The 19,258-nt window shown below is 40.5% G+C and overlaps 1 protein-coding gene across 6 annotated transcripts in view; it reads right to left on the bottom strand.

Annotated features, from left to right (window-relative positions):
* LOC132098104 (myotubularin-related protein 3-like) overlaps nucleotides 1-19,258 on the bottom strand; it is a 50,621-nt gene that overhangs the window by 1,753 nt on the left and 29,610 nt on the right. For 2 of the 6 annotated variants that reach the window (XM_059504233.1, XM_059504234.1), the window contains 8 exons: nucleotides 14,753-14,948; nucleotides 13,222-13,407; nucleotides 12,954-13,124; nucleotides 11,537-11,682; nucleotides 9,887-11,249; nucleotides 9,197-9,307; nucleotides 8,342-8,430; nucleotides 7,514-7,540 (listed from right to left, as the gene is read on the bottom strand). In XM_059504233.1, the coding sequence (XP_059360216.1) occupies nucleotides 7,514-7,540; nucleotides 8,342-8,430; nucleotides 9,197-9,307; nucleotides 9,887-11,249; nucleotides 11,537-11,682; nucleotides 12,954-13,124; nucleotides 13,222-13,407; nucleotides 14,753-14,948 (2,289 nt within the window). Of the gene's footprint in view, nucleotides 1-6,343; nucleotides 6,562-7,513; nucleotides 7,541-8,038; nucleotides 8,197-8,341; nucleotides 8,431-9,196; nucleotides 9,308-9,886; nucleotides 11,250-11,536; nucleotides 11,683-12,953; nucleotides 13,125-13,221; nucleotides 13,408-14,752; nucleotides 14,949-19,258 lie in introns of those variants that run through there. The other 4 variants (XM_059504235.1, XM_059504236.1, XM_059504237.1 and 1 more) reach the window with 3 other exon arrangements.

Genomic DNA, 19,258 nt, shown 5'->3' with positions numbered 1-19,258 from the left:
GTTCCCTGACGCTGGATGGAAGTGAGTTCCACTCTACAGCCCCTCTGTATACAATAGTTTTCTTCATAAAATTACATCTTGGACTAGGAGTAATCATTATCTTGTTGCTGACTGAGCGTGTCACATGCTCATGACCATATCCACTAAACAATATTTTTTCTTTTATAAAGTTATACGCTTCATTAGCCATGACCTTGTGCATGAGCAACAAAAGATTATATTTTACTTTTGCCTCTACTGTTAACCAAGATAATTTAATATGCATCTAACGCACACTAGCGCGAAAAGAACAGCGCAGAACTACTCTGGCTGCTCTATTCTGTGCAATTTGAAGTTTTCTTAGATGTTTTTGGGCCGCACTACTTCAAACTACTGGACAGTAATATAAGTGAGACAGAACAAGACTTTGGACAACATTTTTCAATGTAGCAGTTGGACAATATACAGAGCATTTTCTGGACATAGCGATACCCCTGCCCATCTTACTGACAAAGTGGTCAATCTGGTCTGACCACGATAATAAATTATCTAGTCTAACACCCAGCAGTTTGAATCTAATAACCTACTCGACTACATTGCTCTCTATATGCAGATTAAGTGGGGTGATACTTGGTAACGTGTCTATTGCAAAATATCATACATTTAGTTTTGGAAATATTCAGTACCAATTTATTCTTTTTCACCCAGTCCACTACTGTGTTTAACTCATGCTGGAGATTCTCATTGAGTTCAGGTAATGTTGATGCTGCAGTGAACAAAGTAGCATCATCAGCATACATAACAACACTAGCCTTTCTAAAAACATGTGGAAAATCATTTATAAATATTGAGAATAAAAGTGGACCCAGGCAGCTTCCTTGTGCTATGCCGCATGATGTTGTTAAGCAGTTGGAAAGACTACCATTGAAATAAACCTGTTGCATCCTGTTGGAAAGATAACTATGCACCCAAGTTAGTGCTGAGTGTGAAAAACCATATGCTTTGAGTTTGGCTATGAGAAAACTATGGTCTATTACATCAAAAGCTGCTGTAAAATCCAAAAACACAGCTCCTACTAGTTTCCCTTCATCCAAACATGTTAGCCACTCCTCTGTCATTTGTGCTAGGGCAGTGTTTGTGGAAAAGCCTTATCTATATGCATGTTGGAACTTTGTCATCAATTCATTTGGACTGAAATAATCCATTATTTGATTAAAGATGATGTTCTCCAAAATTTTGCTTAACACTGGGAGTAAACTCATTGGTCTACTATTTGATCCAGTAAAGCCATCTTTTGCATCTTTAAGAAGGGGGTATAATTTTTGACTGTTTCCAAAGCTCAGGAAAAGTACCACTCAAAACGGACCTATTAAAAATGTGGCATAGGCTTTGAAAGCTGTGTCGCAGCTACTTTAAGTATTCTTCCTTCCGAATGATCTATACCTGCAGATGTATCAATAGATAGACCCTGTAGCAGCTTCTCTACGGCATCCTGAGTTACAGTATTGAATTGGAGATGGCAGTTTTTGCCCTGCATTATGTTATCAACCAATTTCTGGCATGCATCACTGTCAGTTTTGTTCATGTCAGATCTTAAATTATCCACTTTTCTTGTAAAAAAAATTGTTAAAATAATTTGCAATATTTGCAATAAAAAGTTTATTTGCTTCGTGATAAACTGCCCCTCACATTCAACAAATTTTCGGGATGACTTTGGCTTCTTACACATTAATACATTCAGTATTTTCCACAGTTTTTTCCCATCATTCACAGAGTTATAAACATTTTTTTGTTTAAAATAACCATTCTTTTTACTATGATTTAGTTTTGTGACTTTGTTTCTTAATATGCAGTACGTCTTCCTATCTTCAGGCTTCCCTGTTTTTACAGCAACTGCTTTGGCTTTATCCCTTTGAAGCATCAATGATCTCAATTCATTGTCCAGCCATGGAGCGCTGTTACTTCTTATTGACCTTTTCCTAAGGGGAGCATGCATATTAACCAATTTCATTAATTTATCCATAAACATATTTAAAGCAGTGTTGACATTCTATTCTTCAAGAACATCTGACCATTGCATATTATTGATGTCTAATATAAATAAATCTGGGTTGAACCTTTTAAAGGACCTGCAGAGAACAATTCTGACTGCAGATTTAGGCAATTTAGTTTTTCTTGATAAAGCGATCAGATTGTGGTCACTACACCCCACAGCTTTGGAAACTGTTTGTGAACAAAGCTCTGGCATATTAGTGAATATCAGATCAATGCATGTAGATGTATTCCTGACATCAATACCTACAGCGATTCTAGTGGGCTGAATAACAAGCTGGGTGAAATTACAGAGACTGGCCATTAAGGACAGTTTTTTGTTTAAGGGACCAACTTTAGAGAACCAATCTATGTTAAAATCCCCTAAAAGAAAAGTGTCTTTACTTTCATCAGACACTCTATCTACAAATTTAACATATTTTGTCTAAGTAACTTACATGAGCGCTTGGGGGACGATAACAGCATCCAACTAAAAAATGCTTAGAGTGAGGGATGTGTATCTGTATCCATAATATTTCAACATCAACACACATTATATAATTTCTTTGCACGACTGCAATAGTATCTTTAATGTATAATGCTACACCTCCACCGTGTTTATCCTGGTCTCTTCTGTACAGGTTATAATCATCAACTGCAACAACAGAGTTATCAAAACTGTCATCCAAATGGGTTTCTGTCAATGCTAAGATATGAATATTCTCCGATTGACAAAGTGTAGTTATTTCTTCAACTTTGTTTCTGAGGCTACATATGTTTAAGTGGACGAGGACTAGACCCTTTTTAGAAAACTTTAGCAAGGATGATTGTATTTTCTTTCTGCCTATATTCATAGCTAAGGATGTCAAAATGTACAGATCATTTAAAATAACATGCTTCAAGTTCTAAAATGCCTCAGCCATGCTCTTTCACCCCTTTCCCTCGCAGCCTTCAGCTTTGGCCAGAGTTCTTTTCTTTTCTGTTGCACTGCCCCAGAGAAATCCTCATTTATGTAGATGTTGGTCCCCTTCAGCTTTTTAACAGAAGAGAGGATATGCTGTTTGTCTTTTAGACGCAGCAAATTCACCATGATTTTTCTTGGCCTTCCCCCTTCTTGGTACTGACCAATCCTCTGTACCCGCTCCATCTCAATCTTAGTACAATCGAGCTCTAAATTACTAGAGAACATTTGTTGAACTCTAAGCTCCAATTCATTCCATTTTTCTCCTCCAACATCAGGTATCCCATCAATGATGATATTTTTCCTTTTATGTTGATTATCAATGTAATCCGACTTTGTAAGCAATTCATCAATGTCCTGTTTTGACTTTATAATATCGCTTTCAAAGGATTTTATTTTGGTTACAATTTCCTTATGCCCTGACATCTCCTCCTCCATTTTGATTTGTGTGAACTCCAAACTTGTCTTCAGCTCCTGGACATCTTTTATAACGCCATCCAGCCTCTTCCATCTTCCATCTCTTCCAGCTAGTTCCATCTATCATCACTTAAATGAAACCTTTGAAGTTCTCTTGCTGCAGGTTTAGCATTTCCTTGTAGAATTCTTTTTGCTGCTCCAACAATGTGACCATGGCCATGGTAGCAGCAGATTCATCCTCACATGATGTATTTTTCTTGGGAGGCATGATATTCTTACCACGATGTACCCCAATGATGGTCTAACACTAATACTGTCCTTACCCCAATTTCCCAATAGTGGATGATGCAGGACGACGATGCTAGAATGTATTTATGCTCTTAGTCTTTTTGAGGCCTGATGGCCCAAAGGCCTCTTGAGTTTGTTTGCAGCAAAAAGTGATGTAATCTGCAAATTGACAAAGGAGAAGCTGCCCAAGTTGAATTTGATTCAAAAAGTAGTTCACTTTCAAATTTAACTAAGGGATTACAAAGATATATGATGGATTCTGAACAAGGTCACAGTCAGCTCAGAGCCTGTCCTCAGACGTCCTCTTGATAGGACGTGTGTTGATTGTCCTGGCAAGAACTCACCGAAGAAACGCCAAGTTTTTTTAAATAGAGCTGGTCTCTTGAGACACCCATGTATATTTATTATGTCTATATAAAGACCACACATACAGCATATATTTAGAAAATATTTGTGTATATATTTATATTCATATAAATAATACAATATAAATATTTTAAATATATAAACGTAACATATTTTTCTTAAAAATATACATGCATGTGTGTATATTTATATATACATAATAAAGATGTTACGTGTTACACCTGTAGGTGTTACAAACGTTAGCACCTGCTCTTCAAATCAGAGAGGATGATGTGCACCAGGTCTTCAAGAAGAACAAATACAGAAAGCCACCAGGCCCAGAAGTCACCAGCCTGTCTGAAAACCTGTTCTGACCAGCTGGCCATCATCTTCACACAGATCTTCAACAGATCTCTGGAGTTGTGTGAAGTCTTCAAACACTCCACCATCATCCCAGTTCCAGAGAAACCCAAGATAACAGGACTTAAGGACTACAGAAATGTGGCTTTAACGTCTGTCTTCATGAAGTCGTTTGAAAAACTAGTTCTGGCTTATCTGAAGGACATCACTGGACCCTTACTGGACCCCCTGCATGTCCATGAATGATGCTGTCAACATGGGACTGCATTTCATCCTGCAACATATGGACAAAACAGGGACTTATGTGAGGATTCTGTTTGTAGACTTTAGTTTGGTTGTCAACACCATCATCCCAACAGCCCTCCATACCAAACTGACCCAGCTCTGTTTCTAGCTCTATCTATCAGTGGATCACCAGCTTTCTGACAGATAGGCAACAGTTATTGATACTGGGGAAATTCATGTCAAACAGCCGCTGCACCAACACTGGTGCCCCTCAGGGATCTGTTCTCTCCCCACTGCTCTTCTCCCTGTACACCAACTACTGCAGCTCTAAAGACCCCTCTGTCAAGCTCCTGAAGTTTGCAGATGGCACTATGGTTATCTGTCTTATCCAGGACGGTGACAAGTCTGCTTGCAGACAGGAGGTTAAAGAGCTGGCTGTCTGGTGCAGTCTTAACAACCTGGAGCTGAACACGCTCAAAACAGTGGAGATAATAGTGGACCCCCCTGCACTCCCCATCATAGACAGCACTGTGGCTGCAGTGGAGTCATTCCTGGGAACCACCATCTTTCAGGACCTGAAGTGGGACAATCACATTGACTCCACTGTTAAAAAGGCCCAACAAAGGTTGGACTTCCTTTGCCAGCTGAGGAAGTTTAACCTGCCACAGGAGCTGCTGAAACAGTTCAACTCAGAAGACTGCAGAGAACGGTTCAGACCCTTCAAGAACTGTATACATCCAGAGAGAGGAAAAGGGCTCAGAGAATCATTCTGGATCCCTCACATCCAAGTTATACCCTTTTTGAACTTTTGCGTCAGAGCCACAGATACCAGGACAGCCAGGCACAAGAACAGTTCTTCCCCCAGGCAATCTACCTCATGAACAGTTAAATGTTCCACACTTATGCAATAAAAATGTGCAATATCATTATATTTATTTGTTACCACCTCCATCCTAGCACATCCCTGCATCTATTCCATTATCATCTATAGCACATCTGGTCATACAATTTATTTATTTTTCAAGTTATTTTGCAATATTTGTCTTTATATTTACAATTTATTTATTTTTTCTTTGCCTGTGTGTTGTTGTCTCTGTACTGGAAGCTTATGTCACTAAACAAATTCCTTGTATCCGCTTTCTGATTTTGAAGATACACAGTACACACTAATAATATGTAAACTAAAACTTTTTTTTTTTTGGATGTGATTAATCTTTTAATAGCACTAATATATATATATATATATATATATATATATATATATTAATTCATTTAATAATAAGTTATATAATAATAATACATTATATGCATTATTAAAACAAGTCATATTACTATATCTTTTATATTATTTTCATAATAACAGAATAATTCATAAATTTACTAAAACTGAATGCATTAAAAATTATTATTTTATTTAATAATATTTTTCATTTAATAATAGTAATAAATAACATACAGCATGTTTTAATTGCAATAAAATAGAAAGCATTACATTTTGAAATAAAAAACAATTATTTACATTTTATTTAATAATAATACAAAATAAGACTTGAATTCATTAAAACTGAATGCATTATAAAAAAAACCAATAATAAGTACTTTTTTATTTTATAATAATGAATGCATTTTTAAATAAAAAAGTATTTTTTATAACAAAATCTTAATGCATCTTAATACATTAACACTGAATGAACTACATTTTAAAATGAAATAAAAACAATAATTGTCATGTATAAAATATTTATTATACATTTATGCCATAATCAGAAATAAAATTGATCAATATTATTTTAATCGACAACTTTAATTAACACACATTTTACACGAAACATTGTACAAGACATATTAAAAGAGTTCAAGTTCTTCATGTCCTAAACAGGAAATAGCAGTGTTAAAGTGTCAAGTGTGGGAGGGGCTTCTTCAGCTCTGGACAAAACACAGCCCATGCAGATTCACTGCAAGAAAACATTAATTAATCACAAACGAATGAGAAGAGATTCACTGACAGCGCCACACGCTGCGTGTGTTGAACAGAAAACACACACAAACATGCAGACCTTCACACATTACCGTCACACACATGCAGAGAGAAAAGAGACTCAAATCAAATCACATGAATCTCCATAACCTCCATTTGAGCTATATGACTGAATAACAGAATATCTGGCTCTTATGAAGCTCTTAGAAATATTGGATGTGTATTTACAGATCCTCACGGTTACTGATGTCAGGAACATAAACATATAACCCTTATTTACATACCAAACCTGCTCAGTATTCACTCATTTCACATGCAAGGAGATTAACTGATTATAACACAAGTCTTTCACATATGGAAAATAATCTTAAAGGTCTACAAGATCAGAGAGAGTGTGGAAAATGGTTGTGAAAAGCTGAATTATGACCGGTTTGGGTCCAAGAAACACTGACTAAAATTTTAAAGAGACTTCAAGTGTTCATATTTTCTCTTTTATGTACTCTTTGATATACTATTTTTTTTCTGATGTCCTAATAAAGATAATATTTTTTTATTCTAAGGTTTTTTAAAAAGTTTTTTTTTTTTTAATGCTCACCAAGGCTGCATTTATTTGATCGAAAATACAATAACACTATGAAATATTATTACAATTTAAAATAACTGTTTTCTATTTGAATATATTCTAAAATGTAGTTTATTCCAGTGATGCAAAGCTGATTTTTCAGCATCATTTCTCCGGCATGATCTTTCAGAAATCATTCTTAATATGCTGATTTGCTGCTGAAGAATCATTCCTCCTCTTAAACGATAATAGAGAAAGCCCGTGAAGAGATGGAGGAGAAGAGAGGAGGGTTAGGTCACTCTGAAGTGATGCAGGGTTAACAGGTCGTACAAGAGCATGAAAAGGACACAGAGAGGGCAATTCTCACCAAACCTCTTCCACACGCTCCTTGCCTCTGTGGTACAGGAGGAAAAATCAACTTTAAAACCTAGTGAGATTTCTAACTAGACAGCATTAGGGAGCATCACTGTCATCACAATCTCAGAATGCATGACGGCCAAAACGGCAGAGAAATAAAAAAGACGGCAAAAATATTCTCTACTGAAAATAGTGCATACAAATCTACAGGAGTTGAGTTCTTAATATTTGTGTGCATTTATGTTTATTAAATCTATCATGTCAGCAGTATTGAAACATGCTAATGTCAGACTCTTTTTTTGCAATCCATCATGCACTTCACTATTCGTGTGGTGTGCACGTCTCATGAAGTTGCTGCCTAGGTGGAGCGTCCCAAATCAGTCCTTTGTGAGCTTCCATCTCAATCAGGACGCCTATGTAGACCCTAAGCGGCTCATTAGCTCACTGCTGCTAAAACCGAAACTATGCACAACTTTAATAGAAAAGCATATTTCATCTCATCAAGTTCTGCTGTTCCCACATTAGTGGCGTGTGTCCTATATGTTGACTCTAGAGCGTTTCGCTGTTTACTCACTGGGCAGTCTGCACTAGTCCCGACACGTTTGGTTAATCTGCTGTGTTTACAACTGCAGCTGGAATGAGTTAGGGCTCGACCATCAAACTCTTCTCCAAATGTTTCTGTTTACTGACTGACTGAAAGCAGAGGAATTTTAGAGAGGGAAAAAAAGGAGGTTTTGCAGAGATGTCAAGAAAGTGAGTCAAAACTAATGCATCTGACCCGAAAAAGAGGAGACTGTGGAGGTGTGTGTTTGTGTGGCAGTCTGTGATGTTGTCTTACCTGCAGTGATGTCTTCTAGTGGCCAGCCAGAATCCTCTCTCACAGCCGTAGCACTGAACGGCCAGATGATCCGGGTACCACCGGGTCACCTGTGACAATAAATAACAGAGAGAGAATCAATAAAAGACCTTAAAGACAATATAAGACGGCATTCATAATGCATTGAATTTAAAGCAATGTGATGACTTCTTTGAGTCAACACTATTTAATCTATGTCTTTAGATTAACGTGCACTGAGGAATCACTCACAATAAGAACAGCAGGGTTTTATTAAGGAAATATGGTCACATTTAATGTCATGTTTTCTTTAAAATCTGAAATAATATCTTACTATAGTTCCCAAACAATTACATAGACTATAATATTATTATTTTTTCGACAGAAAGAAATTAATACTTTTATTCAAAAAGAATGCATTAAATTGATAAGACTTTTATAATGTTACAAATAATGCTGTTCTTTTGAACTTTCTACTCAAAAATAGCAGAAAAAGTGTATCACGGTTATCACGTTTTAAACATTGTTAATAATCAGAAATGTTTCTTGAGCAGCAAATTAGTATATTAGAATGATTTCTGAAGATGATGAAGACCGGAGTAATGATGCTGAAAACTCAGCTGTGCATCACAGGAATAAATGACATCTTAAAATATCTTAAAAAATAAAACCATTATTGAAATCGTAATTAAATTTCTCAATATTACTGATTTACGGAATTCTTAATCAAATAAATGCAGCCTTGGTGAGCAAAAGTGTCTTCTTTTAAAAAATATTTTACAAAATCGTACCAGCCTCAAACTTCTGAGTAATAGAGGACCTTGCATTGTGTCGTTCTATCCTAATAATAGCGTGTACCTCAGTGTCCTGCTTGTCCACCTGCTCCCAGCTGGCCTCAGAGAAGAGTTCAGTGCTGCAGCGGGACAGACAGTTGTGCTCCAGGTTGAAGTCAGAGTCTGAGATTGAGGTCTGACAGAAAGATGAGAAAAAGTCTCTTACCATCAAACATGCCTAAAACATCTGCATGTAGGTATATGTATAGAACAGTGGTGTCAAATGATTAATCGCGAGTAATCGCATACAAGTTTTTGTATACATATGTGTGTGTACTGTGTACATTAATTGTTAATATAAAGACAGACACATGCATGCATGTATATATTTAAAATGCTATGTTTATATATTAAATATATAATCTAAAATATAATATAAATGTATATACGTAAATATTTTCAAAATATAATGTATGTGTGTATATTTATACATACATAATAAATGTACACACTTCACACACATATATTAAGTTAACAAAAACTTTTATTTTGGATGCGACTAATCATTTGAAAGCACAAATGTAGATTAGAATGCTATGCATTCTGTGATTTTGTTTTTATTTTAAAGTTATATATTCCATGTATAATGTCGTGATATCCCTTCCTCTGTATTTAGCGGATTTGTTTTTATTTTTTGCATAATTATTATAAATTATCTCTGTAATTGCAATTAAAAAAATGGTCTAAAACCCCAGCCCGAGTGTGTACTGCTCACCACTTCATCACCCATGTCTCCGTTGAGTCGCAGCATCCCAGCGGCCTGGTGGCTCTCCAGACGGCTCCAGAGCTCCTGTACCTGCCTCTTCAGAGCGTCCACCTCCAGCTGGTGACCGGCTTCGATCTGCCGCAGCCGCTGCTGGATGGCATCTGTGTGCAGGGTCAACCCGTCATCGTCCAGATGGCTCCGGGCTGAAGGGGGTTCTGGGGGGCTGAAGCTCGGCCGGCCCAGAAACCCTAAGTGCAGGCAGCGATGGTGGGAGCAGGCACCCCGTGCTTGGAGGGTCAGCGAGCTGCAGCTGGCGAGAGACACCTGGCGGCTGAGCGTTGCCCGTTCCCCGTTTGTGCGCGCCGCCCATTGTGGTGTGGAGGGCTCGAGGTCCGGGGAGTCTCCGTTGCACACCGGATTGAGGAGGTCAGTGATGGGAGGAAAGGCACTGAGAGATGGACATTTGGGGGTGTTGTTTAAAGTCCTGGGGTCGGCACGAAGACCCTGTTTGAGGCACGATGATTCGGCAAGGGTTTTAAGAGGAGGTGGAATGGTTAAAGGTCCCAGACTCTCAGGCCGAACGCCCAAGTCCTCCGTAAGCGTCTCTGTGGAGCTCTCCAAAAGAGAAAGACGTTTCTCCCGCTCAATGGTTTCTTGCCCATGGCTGTTACTCACAGTCCTGAGGCCATTGGGAGGGATATTATTTGTGTTACGAGAAGGATTGTGTTCTGGTATCACATGTTTCTCGACTACTTTTTCTAAGTCTTGGCTTCCCGAGATTTCCTGGCTGAGAGCAGAAGATGCTTCAGAAGGAATACCGTCTTCTGAAAAATGTCCACTGACATTTGCATCTCCAAGGCTTTTAGCTTTGCTCTCCTGAGCATCAGCAGTTAGTTGTGCCTCAACACTGCCCTCTTGTGGACATGCAACATCATTACTCCCTCCGTTTAGAGCGGAGGTTTTGTAAGTGTGGTCTGCCTTTGTGTCTCTGTGGCTTTCTGGTGGCGATTCGTCTTTTGTAGCTTCCTGGAGAATGTTCTCCATTTGGCCCGCAGCCACACCAATTGTCAGCTCTGCCTCGCTGACGCCTTCCACCATTGGCAACCTGACATCCCCGAGCCCGTCCCCATTCTCTGTGCCCCCACTTGGCAATGTTCCCACAAGCCCCACCACGGTTTGTCCGTTGACCCTCTCATCTGAGTCTGGAGATGTAGCACCGTCAGCTCCTGTCCCGATGTTGAGCTCCAGAGACCTGCGATGGTCCTGCCATTTCTCATTCAAACTGGGGTCGCTGGAACGTCGATTGGAGGTCAGCGGGTTTCCGACTTCACAAGCGCTTGGCAGGTTATCGAATGAGCGGGTTTTAGGACGCCTGCGGGCACAAATCAAGATGGAACCAAGCTCATGATTTAATTTCTGAAGACTAAATGCCTTAAAAATGTTCAGGTCAGTATGAAACTCCATTTACATTTAATTTTACTTCTGTAAAGGCGAGGATACACTTTAAAATGTATACACTACCTGACATTCAGGTTGTTCGGAACACAGTAAACAAGGTCTTTGCAAAAGAGGGCAAAACTGTGTTGAGTTTTCCAGACTTAGAGTGAAGTATTTCAGATTAAAACACAAACAGAGAGCTGTTTTGCATTAACCAGTTACCTGCCGAGGGGCTGGTCCTCAGGGTTGGCACCAGGTGCTGGGTAGGGGGCACAGGAGTCATCTGAAGGGGTCGTCGGTGAAGAGCTGGGTAGGTAAACTGCTGTCCACAACATGAGATTGCGTACGTGACACACAGGATGAAGCACCTAGTACAGACAACAGAGATAGAATATAATTAGTTGATTGATATTGCTTTAATTTCGCAACAAAATGCCCAGGTAATAAAAAACGTTATTGGACTAGACTTTCTTTCCTAGGACTTTAGGATTAGGTTTTTAGTTCAGTTCATCTAGTCAAAGCTGAAATAAAAAAAGAAAAGGCACAGAACAAGATACAATGTTTTATCAACTGCAAATCAAAGAACAACTGAAACTGAAAGTTTGAGGCATACAAACTAAAAACCTTGCAAAAAAATAGAGGTGGTTGTCATCATTTTCACACAGACCTGCCAATATTGCTTAAAAAAAAAAAACCTTTACATTATTTGAAATAAAAACCACTAATACCAAAATAATTAGCTAAAAAATTTTTACAATGAAATGTAAAAAACAGAACTAAACCTGAAATAAAAATTAGACAATAAAAGAACCCACTAATAAAAAGTAAAAACCAAATTCAAAATATTAATAAATAGTACAAAATATATGAATGATCCTAAAATAACACTGCCAACCAACAGGGTCAACACAATAACCCCAAAAAACAAAAACAAAACTTTCTGTTGGGGCAGTGTGAACTAGCCAAAAGAGAGGAAATGAAAGGACAGGACAGCTCCAGGTCTCTGGAGGATTCGAGAGGAATGCACGCATGAGCTCTGAAGCCAGTAAACACCTCTCTTCATGTTTACAAGGGTCAAAACGAAACGATTACAAAACAGAGGTATGGACTGTAAAGCAAAGGCAGCCGAGGGCTGCTAGGAAAAGGAAAACATTGCAATGAATGGAATCAGTCGTGACTAGCATGGGCCATGCCAAATAATGATTGATTGATTATTAAACATATTTATACTTCATTGTATTAAAATAAATGTTTATCTTTTCTAATTATATTATACACTACCATACAAAAGTCTGGGGTCAGTAAGATTTCTTTTATTTTTTACAGAAATTATTTATTAAATTTATTTAACAAAGGGGCATTAAAAATCAGCTGATTTCTGAATGATCGTGTGACACTGAAGACTGGAGTAATGAATGCACATGCAGTTTTGAAAACATGTTAATAGAGCAACTACATGGAATAAAAGTTTAGAAACTTTTTTTACATCACAGTCATCAAAATCCTTTCGATCTGCTCTTTGAACACTGGAATCAGCTACTGAAAACCTCCTATCAGTTGAAACCTCATATAACCTCTTGTCAGTACATGATTGTAGGTGAGTAATGAGTAAAAGACAGACTGAGAGGAGTTGACGTACGGTCTCTGAATGAGAGGAGTACAGCATGTTTCTGAAGGAGCGGTTGGCTGCTCTGAGGAGGGACCAAACGGAGCAGGTTCTTTCCTGAATGTGTCTGTCCTCTCTCTCCTTCCCGCTGTTACACAGGAACGTCCCGAACAGACACGAGTATGTGTGCTGCACAAGCTTCACCTGAACACACAAAACCAAAAGAACTCAGAGCTAACAGCTCAGTTAACAGCTTTTACTTAAAGCACAAGAAACATGTTTAATATTAACTTGCACCCACCAGAAAGGCTTCGTTGAACTCGAAGGAGCATGGGAATTGTCTCTGGAGCTGGTGCACACAGTCTAACCACTGCAGGAAGACAGGACATCTCTCGTTCAAGTCCTCCGCGTTTTCTCCGTGACCACAGCGGTCTGCGAACTTGTGACCGAAGTCTAACCACTCGGTCTCAACCAGCACCTGAAAACCCTGCCAGAAGAAACATGATTTTCTCTTTATATGATGTCAACGGTTTGATGTCAAAACAAATCACAAAATACCTCCAGAACACAACATGTATTCAACATCAGAGTATTAGATATTAATGTTTAAAATACAGTAATGCCTCCTTAAGATGACTCATCTTCTGAGTTCAAGCTCCAAAACGATAATTATGCTGTGGCTTTTCTGTCCAGTTTTCCATTTACTTTTTAGTTGCCTAGAGTTGTAAAAGAAAATCTCTAAGCATCATGCTTATTTTTGTAGTATTTCTATAAAATAAGAGATCTCAATATTTAGAATTACCTAATATTTTAATTAACTCATTCAATTTAATGACAGATTTAACAGACAATACTGACAACTTCGTTTTTAGACAGTTTCATTTTGCTCCCATCGAGTTAAAAGCACAGATAAATGCACAGTCTTTTGCACTTACTGAATCGTGTTTGTGTCAAACTCTTATTACAAAGAAAAAAACAAACACTCTTCTTCAATCCATTAACGATTCTCTCAGTTAATTTACACAATCTCAGTCTGGGGCGTCTGTCATAGCAAATCAACACATGCTGCTGTGAATAATTAAGTGAAGTGTCTTCTGGCAGGATAAGAACACGCAGTCACATGAATCATTTAAGAGACACCGACATGTCATCGATGTATAATAGTGAATTATACATTGTGAAAATAGAAATGAAAATAGCGCAAAAGCTTCAAATTAACCAGTTTTCTCCAACAATTAAAATTACACTATTTTCTATGGCATTGAAAGTGTAAGGAATTATTATTATTATTATTATGATGATGATGTATAGAGATAAACAGGTTAAAATGAAGCAAAATATGAAAAGAAAAACTAAAATTTTATAAAAAAATAAATAAATAAATCTAGCTCCTGCTAGTAAATATCAGACTATGAAAAGTTAACCCAAATAATACACTACACTCTCAGAAAAAAAGGTGCACAAGTTGTCACTGGATTCATCTTTGTACCTTATTTTCGCTTTTGAAAGGGTCTTGCTGCAGTGACAGCTTTTGTACCTTTTATCTGAGATTGTATTAAAAGGAAAGGGTTAATATAGCAGAAAAGTGACTCTCTATTGTTCAATCCATGTGTATCAAAGTGTGTTGTGCTCCAAGGTCAGGTAGCATTACAAATATTTTAATAAGTCTTTGTCTATGTAAACATGTCCTTGTGAGCATTTCAAACCACAGGATTTTAAATAAGTCCTTGTAGATTTTTCCAGCATGTGATATAGCTTATGAATTCCTCTCGTAATAATTCGGAGGGATTTAAATGGTCTTCCCGATTTTTGTTCATTATGTCTCTGCTCACCTCAATGGTGCGGTAGTACGGGTCCAGCAGGAGTTTGGCCAGCGCCACTATCTGAGGGGTGCGATCCCATCCGTCTGAGCAGTGCACCAGTACGGGCCTGTGGTCACGGTCCACGGCGTTCACCACGAGGAGAGACGCCTTGAGCAGGAGGGACAGATGCTGCAGCCACTTTGTGCTCTCCAGAGCAGACAGCCAGCTACAGACACAACAACACTCATCATGACACTCTTACATATGAAGCATGTTCCAGTCTGCAGCAAAAACAATCCTTACAATCCTTTTTATAATTATGTATATCATTTTTATTCAGTAAAGATGCATTAAAAGCGATCAAACAAATGCTATTCTTTTGAACTTTCTATTCATCAAAGAACTCTGAAAAAATAATAATAATAACGGTTTCCAAAAAAAATATGATGCAGGAAAACTTTTTTTTTTTTTTTTACATTTATAACAATCAGAAATGTGCAGTAAATCAGCATATTAGAATGATTTCTGAAGGGTCATTTGGAGCTGAAGACTTTGCATCACAGACATAAATTACATTGTAAAATATATTTCCTATAGAAAGCAGTTATTTTAAATTATAACAATATTTTATAATATTGCTGTTTTTACTGCAATTTATAAAAAATAAATACAGCTTTGGTGAGCATAAGATACATCTCGGTTACGTATGTAACCTTGGTTCCCTGAATAGGGAACGAGATGCTGCGGTGACGTCACCACGTATGGGAACACCTTCGGTGTGACGAATGTCTGAAGCCCTATACCATCCCGCCAATCTTATTGGCCAAATAGCGAGTGGCACCGCCCAGCATGCGTAAGCATATATATACCTGGTGCCGCGCGCCATTTACCTCAGATTTCATGACGAAGAAGAAAGCTATCAAGGTACGGCACGGCCAGAACCGCAGCATCCCGTTCCCTATTCAGGGAACCAAGGTTACATACGTAACCGAGATGTTCCCTTTCATAGGTCACTTCGATGCTGCGGTGACGTCACCACGTATGGGAACGCTATACCATCACGCCTGACGTACCTGATAGCTTGGATCCAAGGAAGCATCTGGTCAAGCGGAGAGAACCCGGGAGCCAGAAGCCATCCTCACATCCAGACTGCAAGACCTGATAAAAGTGCTCGGTGAGGACCAGCCTGCCGCAGCACAGATATCATCCATAGAAGATCCACTGAGAAAGGCTTAAGAAGAAGCCACTGCTCTCGTGGAATGACCTTTTACTCCTAAGGGCGAAGCGAGCCCGCGCGCCTCATAGGCCAAGGAAATAGCCTGCACCAGCCAATGGGACATGCACGGTTTCGTAACTGCATGGCCTTATTCTTATGTCCAAAACAGACAAACAGCTGGTCAGACTCACGCCATGGGGCAGTACGATCCACATAAGTCTTTAACGCTCTACAGGGCAAAGACTTAGATCCCCAGACTCCGCCGCAGCAGGAGAAAAAGCCTCCAGGACCACCTGCTGAAAGCGAAAGGGATAGATGCGACCTAGGGACATAATTAGGCCTTGGTCGCAACAACACTTCCACAGAGTCTGTGCTGTAAAAGTCAGGATTTATCCGGAACAATTCCAAGGGCTCAAACAGATGCCCTGATAAACCATGCAACACAATGGAAAAACCCATGAAGGGACCCGCACGGGGCGGAAAGGCCTCAGCCGTCGCGCACCCTGTATGAAGGAGAAACAGTGGATGACGGCCCACTGAGGCACCATTTATATATTCGTGGTAAGCTGAATGGCTGCCACGTAAACCTTAGGGTAGCTGGTGTCACTCCATCCAAAAAACGTTCCTGAAGGAACTCCAGTACTGACGCCACTGGGCAGTAAACTGGATCCATATTATGAGTTTCACACCAGGCCGTAAACAGTCTCCACTTGAAAGCATATAAGCGTCTCGTAGAAGCTGCTCTAGAATTCAGTATAGTCTCTGTAGTTTCAGCAGAAAGACCGGGACATATGAACTCACTCTGCTCAGAGGCCACGCCCGCAGATTCCATAGATCTGGCCTCGGGTGCCAAATCAGTCCCTGTGCTTGTGATAATAAATCCTGTCTGAGGGGAATCTCCCATGGAGAGCCCGCTAACAGATTGATCAGATCCACAAACCACGGCTGTGTGTGTGCCACCACGGAGCCACCAGCAGCAGCTGTTCCACCCTGTCCACCCGTATTCTGCGTAATATCGCCGAAATCAGACAGATTGGGGGAAAACGCATACAAACTGGTCCTGGGCCAGTTGTGGGCTAATGCATCTAAGCCCAGGGGTGCTGGAGGGCATAGGGAGAACCAAAGCGGGTAATGCGCAGTCGTGTTTGACGCAAACAATTCCACTTCGCTTCCCCGAAAATCTGCCATAGGAGACTCACCGATTGGGGGTGCAATCCCCACTCCGCTTGCTCCAGAGTCTGCCTGGATAGCAAATTCGCTCCAAAGTCCAACGTCCAGGGACATGAACAGCTCGGATCGATAGAATTTAGTTCTGAAAACAAAGAACATGTTTCGCCAGCCTGCACAGGGGGCGAGAGAATAATCCTCTCTGATGATTCAGGTATGACACAACCGCTGTGTTGTCTGATCTGAGCAGCACATGACGGCCGATCAGCAGATTCGAGAAATACTGGAGAGCCAGAAAAACAGCCAGTAATTTCAACCTGTTTATGTGCCAACTCCCTTGACAAACAGCTCCCCAGTCGGTCAAAGACGCATCCGTCGTGACAGTCTCTCGGGAAGCGCAAATCCCCAGCCGGACTCCGGTCAGGAGAATTCAGTCAGGAGAATTCGGTTGACATACATATTTTTAAGCGACATCACACATCGCCGTGTCACCGGAATCGTCCGATGCGGAGACAACGGGGTGAAACATTCCATACGTAAGCCCAGGCTGTTAAATGATTCAGCACAAGATCCCCATGAGAGTGTGCTTGAGTCTGCGATTGCGCTAAACACCAGCTAATCGCCTAAAATAGTTCAAACACGAACGCCCTGGTGCCGCAACGGGGCCAGAGATCCATCCATGCATTTTGAGAAATACTAATACGCTTTGCTCTCTAAAGCGAATCTGAGGAACTTCCTGAGTGCAAGATTCAGATGGTGTAAACCCAGAATGGGTCGTAATCCGTCAGTGGTTTTTTTTTTTTTTACCACAAAATGACGGCTGTAAAAAACCCCGCCTCCATCTGAGAGGGGTGTACTTCCTCTATAGCCCCTTTGCTCAGCAGAGTTGACATCTCCTGTCGCAGCACCGCTATTTCCATCGGCTTCGCCACCGTGGAACGAATTCTGCGGAAAGGAGGCGGGCCTTATTGAAACTGAATGGTGTATCCATGACAAATCGTGCGTAACACCCATAGAGAAATGTCGGGCAAGCGTTCACACACGGCCGAGACCATACAAGCGGTCTCAAAATTTCCGCTTCCTGCAACGCTGTCATACATGTTAAAATATCCGGGCACGAAAAGCTCGTGGCGTTCGTGCACAGGGGAAGTGTATGTATAAGAGCCGTTGCGTCTCGTTGTGTATAATCCTGAAACGTGTCCACGGCAGGAATTAGGCCAACAGATTGAACATCGGGCTTTGCCGCTAGCGAAAAACGGCGGCTGTGCGAGCCGTCATAAATGGGTCGTCTGTGCAGGACCCTTGAATCGCCCCTCGAATTCTGAAAGCTGGATTGCGCAGAGTGTCTGAGGGAACGTTTGGCATTACAGCTCAATCCAATGCTGCTCGAAGCACCGTTTGCTGCGAGGCAAACAATGTAGAATGTGGGGACTGCAGTGAGAGGGTTAGATGTGCATAGCAATCCAACAGCACTCTCTGTTGGAGGGCACAGTCCCTGGCAAGCATTAAGGAAAACGCATGCGTCAAACTCGCTGCGTTTCGTTGTGTATAATCCTGAAGCGTATCCATGGCAGGATTTAATCCAACAAGATAAACATTGGGCCACGCTGCTAGCGAGAACGCGGCAGCTGTGCGAGCCGTCATACACTGGCCATCTTTGCCAGCCTCCGCGCCGTCCCTCAAACTCTGAAGGCTGGATTGTGCAGAGTGTCTGAGGGGGCGCGCGAATGAGAGCTCAGTTCAATGACGCTCGAGGTGCCTTTGCTGCGAGACAGTCAATGTTAGAGAACATGAAGGAAAACGCATGCATCAAACTCGCTGCGTTTCGTTGTGTATAATCCTGAAGCGTATCCACGGCAGGATTTAATCCAACAAGATAAACATTGGGCCACGCTGCTAGCGAGAACGCGGCAGCTGTGCGAGCCGTCATACACTGGCCATCTTTGCCAGCCTCCGCGCCGTCCCTCAAACTCTGAAGACTGGATTGTGCAGAGTGTCTGAGGGGGCGCGCGAATGATAGCTCAGTTCAATGACGCTCGAGGAGCCTTTGCTGTGAGACAGTCAAATGTTACAGAGTGTGGAAACTGCAGTGAGAGGCTTAGATGTGCATTAGCAGTCCAACAGCGCTCTCTGGAGGCGGGCACAGTCCTAAG

The sequence above is a fragment of the Carassius carassius genome, chromosome 21 (assembly GCF_963082965.1).
Source record: "Carassius carassius chromosome 21, fCarCar2.1, whole genome shotgun sequence".
Taxonomy (NCBI): Eukaryota; Metazoa; Chordata; class Actinopteri; order Cypriniformes; family Cyprinidae; genus Carassius; species Carassius carassius.
The sequence above is the reverse complement of the archived record's forward strand: the minus strand, read 5'-3'. Positions and strand labels throughout refer to the sequence as shown.